General features: G+C 38.3%; 1 protein-coding gene across 1 annotated transcript in view; it reads left to right on the top strand.

The window, feature by feature from the left end:
• Window positions 1-987: 987 nt before the first annotated feature.
• The window catches only part of pou2f2b (POU class 2 homeobox 2b), a 65110-nt gene continuing 57666 nt past the window's right edge, over window positions 988-8431 (top strand). The window contains exon 1 of the mRNA XM_062991867.1: window positions 988-1087. Coding sequence (XP_062847937.1) covers window positions 988-1087 — 100 coding nt within the window. The remainder of the gene's footprint in view (window positions 1088-8431) is intronic.

Below are 8431 nucleotides of genomic sequence, written 5' to 3'. Positions count from 1 at the left end.
CGCATAACGGGGACAGACAACAAAACACGCAGGCGGACGGACGGGCAAATAGGCAAGTGATCTTTCAAATAAAGCCGGGCCACGCAGGAAGCGCTTTAGTGTTGTTCCCGATGTTGGGATTGTATTTATTTGCTTATTTCCTGTTATTTATTTTTTATTATCGATTGATTGCGTTTTAATTAGCGGAGTGTGACAGAGCGGCGGTGGGAGGGGCGAAGCGCCTGCGAGTACATATGTTGCCTTATTATTGATGTTTTTGCTTTATATATTTATATAGATACATAGATTAGACAAACAACCGTGGCGAATTTTAATAGCATTTGGCTGTGCTATTGAGCAGCAATATAGCTACTATTTAAAAAAAAAAAAAGAGCTATAGCTAAAGACCAAATAAATGAAAACGCACCAAAGGTCTGAATAACACAATAAACAAAGGTTTATTTATAGGTTACGGACGTACGATTGTCTTTAAATAAAAGCAAATAATTTAGTGTATATTCTTTACAGCGAAACCAAAGTAACGCCGAAAGCTGGTGAGAGAGTAAATAACTGAACCCAAATTAAAGAAATAAGTTATTTACAGGGAAGAACACGTTATAACGAGTGATGCTCAGCGTTAGTGTAGCAGTAATGTAAGAGCATCAGTGAGAATTAAAAGGCATAAGGCAACCCAGTCTGTCCGCCTGTGTGCGTGTCTGAGTGGCGTGTATTATTAAGCTTTACATTACCTGAATGCATTACAAATAAAATTAAAAATACAAATAATAATATGCCAAAGAGCGGCACGCATTTTCTATAACCGATAAGCCCGGTCTACAATGCCAAAGAGATCCCCTACCCAGCCAAACTCAGACCAAGCGGTGAATCCCGAAAAATCCTATCACAACTACGACTAGAATTCGCCCACGAAGAAAGACAGCACCTCGAAGAAGAAACCAAAGCTCCAACAAACAAAAAAAAGAAGAATCCAGAAGGCGGACGACGATCATGTTTGTCCCTTTGCCGCTGCCGTTTGTGCTGCCCAGAACGGCGTCCGAGCTGCGCGCCTGGCGCCTCAAGTCCCCACCGGCTGCGCGCTCGCTTTCCGGTAAGCTTCCCCTCCTCGCATACACACTCACACACGCACTGCCCACGATGTGCTTTTCTGTCCATAAAGGTTTTTATCCCTGATGCGTCCGTAACATATGTGCAAGACAAACGCGCGCAAAACATACAGCAAGGTTCGTTTCCTATACATCAAACTGCTGTCCAAAGAAAAAAGCATATCCGTGGTTCAATTTCGGTATTTAATCTCCTTCTTTTCCCCTTTCCGTGGAGTCCGCGCGTCTCCTCTGTTTGCTCCGCTCTGCCTCTTCGACCGTCTCTCCCGGACTAAAGTGTGGCGCGCTGGCCCGGGAATATTCATGCCGCGATATCGATCCTGCGGAGATCGATTCCTGGGCCGGCGGATCGCGGCGCACACAGTAAGAGTCTGGAGAAAGGATGGAGAGAGGCAGTATAGGAGCAGAGTGGGAGAACAGAGAAGGCAAAATAAGACACGCGATCTTCTTTCTATCTGTTATTTTGCACGGATAGATGGTGGATTTGATTTCATGCTGAATCGGAACCTGTACCGGATGACTTTAGTCGCTTATTGAAACCATACACGGATTGTGGTGTGTTGTTGAGAATGCGTTGTATTGGATTCGTTTAAGGACCATCAACTAGTCATAAGAGTCGAGTAAAGACGGGATGGTTTGAGGCATGGAGCATGGAGGTGTCAGATTGTCTCCCTTTGACGTTGGTCTGAATGGGATTGCACTTATTTGCAAGAAACATTTTGCTTAACATTTAGCTTTCGTATTGCACCTATAATGCACCTGTACTGACCGTAGAAAAAAAAGACTGGTGATCTGGAGATGCACCCTTAGAAAGAATCAAGAATTCAAAGCATAGTGGTTCACAATGTATATAACAGATTGTAGTGATGCGTTTCTAAGAACTCCACTGTGTCACTGCTTTATTTTGTAATCACATTTGCAGTACAAGATTATGGAACTAAGACGTATATAAGCTTTACAGTTCAGCTGGATATAAATGTATTACAGTAGCATTAAATAACAGGCTGGTGTTTATCCTGTTTGTGTTTCCAATTACTTGTAATGTGTAATTTACATTACATGTTGCGTATTTGTATATTATGAAATTACTGAGTCACAGCAGGGTTTTTAAATGCTGTTTTGATGACTGCACAGTTGTGTCTGCCTTCTTTTCATATCTTATTTACAATAATTTTACTATTTGCCTGAAAACTTGTGTCCACTTTCAATAAAATGAACCCCATTATGTTTGAATACATTTCATTACACATTATTTGTTGTGTCATGTTGAAAGTTATACGTTTCAGGTTTTATTTTGGCAGGAATTGGGATAAAAGATGAAAAGTTGTTAAACATCTTACATGTCCACATTTTTTCATTGTTGAAACGGTGATTAATGTGAACATTAAGTAAAGTACGTACTTTATAATCACATCAGCATCATATTGACCAGTTCTGTTACCAAGTTAAGCTACAAGTTCATATTTCTTGTTTTCAGTTGTGCTTCTGTGTTTTGTAAGTGGGATTGTGGTTTTCTCCAATCCCCAACTCTCTTACACTCTGAACGTGTGCTATCAGAATACAGACTGATGCTGTTTCAGACACCATTGCTTGAATCTGTAGTTTACATTATATGCTGCCTATTTGTTTTCTAAAAATGACCCACAACCATGTCCCGCAGAGTCTGTTCTGGAAACAGTTTTTCTGCTTTTCTTAAATAATAAGTTTAATATAAAGCTAACAATTAAAAAAAGGGTATTTGCAATAATTTAACAATAGGCTATTTTAACAAGACTACAAGATGGAAAACTGCCATACCAGTCAAACACATATGCACTGTAGGTATTAAATCAACACTGAATAAACACAAATTGGTGCACATGCTTTTTACCAACCTGACTGTAATGTGGCAGATGTAATTGTATTTGCGAATGTGTGAGAAAATTTGAATTTTAAATAGTTTTACTAAATATTTAGTTCATATTGGTGCGATACTGGAGTCGAATAAAAAGTTGTGGAGTCGACTCAATTCACAACGTTTAAAATAGGAGAATCGATTCCCTGTCATACTATTGGCCTACACAAACGTTTAAAACAACATTTGGCGTTTGATAACGAAGCAAAATAAATGTTGTCTAATTTTAATATGTTTTTATTAAGTTTTGCGAGATGTGATGCCATATATTACAAGCTAACTTAAAACGAATCACGGTGTTTTGGAGTCGACTCACTTCTTCATGACTGGAATCAGAGAATTGATTCCTTTGTCATACTGTTTATCCACACTAGCGAAGTAAACAGAATTTAGCGTTCGGCAAAGTACCTTAAAATGAGAGTAAATTAAGAGTTTGTTTGAACATGTATGTTGATAAAATACAAGAAGCAAAAAATAAATTTACTGGAAATGTAGTGGGTTAATTAGGCTACTTGAAAACGTGGTTTTGTTTAGGGACTACATGAGAACATTCTACACATGGACCATGTAGATTAAAATGGCCTCTATAAGAGTGTTTTACTGTTAAAACGATGTTTGTTTCTGTCAGACATTCACCATAAACTATTTAGCATTTCTTTACCTGAAGATAGGAGAGTGAAGAAGGTGATGTTTATCGACCCTTGAAATGAAAACGGAAGAAAAAGTCTATGTAACGAGAGGAGAGAGTATCAGTGGGTGACAGGGTGAACAATGAGAGTCTAAAATGAATACTACCACACTAATGCGCATGCGTCACAACAAAACCCTAAATGGCTCCATACATCAAATCAATAAATTACACGCACTTGTCTGGGACCTGTGTGTCTCAGCTGTCTAGGGGTTTATGTGATTTTACTGGTAATTGTGAAACATATTACTTTGTTAAAAACAAACAAACATTAAACTTGTACAAATTTGAAAGTTTTTCTGCAGTTCTTGAATAGCATTTGATAATTCTGACATTTTCACTCTTCTTAGAATAAGGTAAAAGTGAACACTGTTACATGTACATTTGTTTAAAAATATCTGACATTCATGACTTGTAAAAAACAATTAAACTGGATCAGTGATTTCACTGGAACATGCAAAAACCCAACCCACAGAAATCATCATGGTAGTACAAACCAAGCCAATTCAGGGAGTACAATGTACGTACAATATAAGTTCACCCCCTGATCGAGATAGACACAATGATGACATTGGTCATTCTTATAAACCAATAATGCCATTTTCTAAATCTGGCCATGTACAGGTATTCCTAATATAAAAAGAACAAAGCATTGCTCATTTCCTTAGCCACTTTATCCTGGTTAGGGATGCGACAGGGTCCGGTTCCACCGGGACACGCTGGTTGCAAGGTAGGAATACCTTGGATAGGATGCCAATCCATCACAGAGCTTCGGCCATCCCCCTCTCCAGACAAAGCCATTCATGGCCAGTGATAGCTCAGTGGTTAAGGTACTGGACTAGTAAACAGAAGGTTGCCGGTTCAAGCCCCGCCACCACCAAGTTGCCACTGTTGGGTCCCTGAGCAAGGCCCTTAACCCTCAATTGCTCATCGTGTTCTGCTGATTGTGTAAGTCGCTTTGGATAAAAGCGTCTGCTAAATGCTGAAAATGTAAATGTAATGTAATGTCTGTGTAGATGTCCGGCCAGCCGATAGCAAGAGTGTCAAATCCGAATCTCTGCAGCGGTGGGCTAGTCTAGTTTAATAGACTGTTGCGCCACCCGAACTCTTCATTAGTGTTTCTCTTTAGATGGTATTTTATAGGACCCACAATAGAACTGTGTTGTTTAAAGGCAATAGGAACCAATCTGGTGAATAAAGACAAGTATAAAACAAAACTATTTGTTACAAAATTATGAAAGTTATATTTTAGCATTACTCATAATGTTTATTTTTTGACCATGTAAAACTATATTAAGAATTGTATTAATTAAAAAGTTCATGCCATTTTTAATAGCTTTGACAGACCTTATTTTCATCATATTTGTTAACATGTTGGGAAATCTTGTTCACTAATATTTGGATTGATGTATTAATTCTTATTCTGTTTTCTACACGGATGCTGCATTGATAAATATTAGAAATGTGTGATTTGAGTACTACTTCTAAACCTGATTAGAAAATTTCTGTTGTAATGTTGTCAATGTCAGATAGAATCTGTCTGATCTGTAAATTATTTCATATGAACTTAGACCTTGTTGTGACCATTGTTATAGACCGTAGTGATCATTCAGAACCAAATAAACTAAAGTGAAATGAGGACTAAATGATTTGACCTTCTGTTTAAAGAGAGGGAAATCAAGATTGAGCATTGATTGTCGGCACATCAAGGGAGTTCCAGGGTTAAAATGCTTGTCAATGACAACTTTCAGCTGCTTGTTAGTAGCATAATGCAAAATCAATAAACACAAGAAAGATGTCAATACTGCATGCTTTATTACTTTAACCCCTCTTTGCTTAGTGTGACAGTAGCCAGCACACTTTTACAGCCGACAGGACACCCTTATTCTGACACAGTGAGGCCAAGCATTATCTGATGAGCTTCGGTATTTGTTCAAGTTTTAAATAAAATGTGATAATGCAGTCACTTGCAATGCAAGAGTGGAGGAGGAATAATGAATCTAATTTGGAAACTAAAAACAAAGCAAAATGATTTTGTATGGTGAGAAGTCCAACACTCATCGCAGTATGTCTGACTAACTCAGAAGTTTTCAAACTTAAACTACCTATTTTGCATGCATTGTTTTTGGTTGAGCTAATCTTGCTAATCTTGTGAGGTGCAAACATTTTTCATATTTATAGAACTTAAGTGCAGAAATGAAGGCTGCTTATTCACACGTGGATGCAAATGGCCCACAGGCCTCAGTTTAAGATCCCATTATACTGTATGTAAACTGCAGTATTCAGGTTAGCATGCAGCCCAGGCTTTCACTCCTGGGACTTTTTAAAGAGACTGTAATTTTTGTGCTCTTTGCTATATAATTAAAACCGGTGACGTCCCATCCATACCTACATAATCTCCAGCAGTGCTAAGAGAGCCGGCCTTCTCTAATGGACTTCTAATAGTGATGAACTCCCTTGGCTTATTAGCAGCACTGATAGGTATTGAGTTTCACCCAGTGAGGACTGACATTGGCCTTCGCATTTTCACTTATCTTAATCACGATGATCTACAGCAATAGCATTTGTAGATGGAGTCCAGTAGGTCTTTAGAGAACATGAGTAAGATTTCCAAAACTCCACAGCAACGAAAGGTACACTGATCAGCCATAACATTAAAACTACCTCCTTGTTTCTACAATCACTGTTTATTTTATCAGCTCCACTTACTGTACCATATAGAAGCACTTTGTAGTTCTACAATTACTGACTGTAGTCCATCCGTTTCTCTACATATCTTTTTAACCTGCTTTCATTCTGTTCTTCAATGGTCAGGACCACCACAGAACCACCACAGAGCAGGTATTATTTAGGTGGTGGATGATTCTCAGGACTGCAGTGACAATGACATGGTGGTGGTGTGTTAGTGTGTGTTGTGCTGGTATGAGTGGATCAGACACAGCAGCACTACTGGAGTTTTTAAATACCGTGTCCACTCACTGTCCACTCTATTAGACACTCCTACGTAGTTTGTCCACCTTGTAGATGTAAAGTCAGAGACGATTGCTCATCTATTGCTGCTGTTTGAATTCTTCTAGACCTTCATCAGTGGTCACAGGATGCTGCCCACGGGGCGCTGTTGGCTGGATGTTTTTGAATGAGGGACTATTCTCAGTCCTGCAGTGACAGTGAGGTCTTTAAAAACTTCAGCAGCGCTGCTGAATCTCATCCACTCATACCAGCACAACACACACTAACACACCACCACCATGTCAGTGTCACTGCAGTGCTGAGAATTATCCACCACCCAAATAATCCCTACTCTGTGGTGGCCCTGGGAGAGTGCTGACCATTGAAGAACAGGGTGAAAGCAGGCTAAAAAAAGTATTTAGAGAAATAGATGGACTACAGTCAGTAATTGTAGAACTATCAAGTGGAGCTGATGAAATGGACAGTGAGTGTAGAAACAAGGAGATGGTTTTAATATTATGCCTGATCGGTGTATGAGGAACCTCGTATCTTCCCCATCCTCATATATTAGGCAGCATTTAACACATTTGGAAAAAAAACATCTATTAGTACTTTTCTACCCTAGCGTGTAATATGGCAGGGTATGGAAAAAAATAAGGGCTAGTAGAGGTACTGCTACATGCATTGAATATCTGTATGCATGTGGTTGTGATTGGAATAATGTAAGACTTGCTGGATAGTTGATAGAAAGCTAGATAAACATATGAATAAATGGATCCCTATATTAAACTGACTGAAAGACGGCACAGCCTGAATTATACCATTTGGATGAGTTGATATATTGGATTCAGATATTAAGGTGGTGGTAGGAAGACAGCTATATGAATGAGTGAATGGAATGTTATTTTGGTGATGGAGGGATAGAAATATTGGAGCAGAGGATTGAATTGAAAGATATATATGATGCTGCTGTGATTGTTCAGGAGTCTCTCTTTTTTTGCTTCGGTAGATAAACACGAACACATGCCTCGTTTGTTTTCTTTCTATTTCTGGGGGTGATAGTGTGCATTTAGATAACGAAGCATGTGTAATAAAACCCAGCCATTTATTGGAATCATCAATTTTCTGGTGCAGGGCTTCTTTTCATTTCATTTAAACTGATGCGATTTATGAGGAGCAGGGTCACCCGCTCACCCCAGAATCTGGGTCCTAGTCTAGATTTTTTAAGTGACTGTTGTGCTGTTTATTGCTATTTTGACCAAGAAATACATTTAGGCAGCTGTCATCTTACCTAAAATGTAAAAAAAAAATATTTATTGTTTGAAGTACAGCATTCAGTTAAAGTTCAAATCTAAATACACTTGTAAGAAAAATCAATGTCTTAATAGAGTTTTTTTCTATTACAATTTATTAGAATTTCTTCAACCGTGCCGTTTCCTTTTCTGTTACTAAATAATTGCTAAATAATTGACTAATCAGCTAATCAAAAAGATTAAACCTTACCCTGGTGGAAATTTGCTCTTCCAGAATGACAATGCCCCTATCCATTAAGCACAAGTAGGCACACTTTAAATGGTATAAGAGTGTGACATGATGTAAATTATATTCTATTAAGTACTTAAATAATATTTTATGACAATATATGACATCACTCTCCACTGCCATCATCAAAACAAGATGAGAAAAAGAAAATTATGGTGTTTCATCCATTCAATGAAATTCTTTGAAGCTGTTCTAGTGGTTTGTGGTTGCATCACTAAATGCATCACTAAAATGTTGTTTTTTGCCTAAATAAGAGAG

This window comes from Trichomycterus rosablanca, chromosome 3 (genome assembly GCF_030014385.1).
Source record: "Trichomycterus rosablanca isolate fTriRos1 chromosome 3, fTriRos1.hap1, whole genome shotgun sequence".
Lineage (NCBI taxonomy): Eukaryota > Metazoa > Chordata > Actinopteri > Siluriformes > Trichomycteridae > Trichomycterus > Trichomycterus rosablanca.
This window is presented reverse-complemented; position numbering and strand designations above follow the sequence as displayed.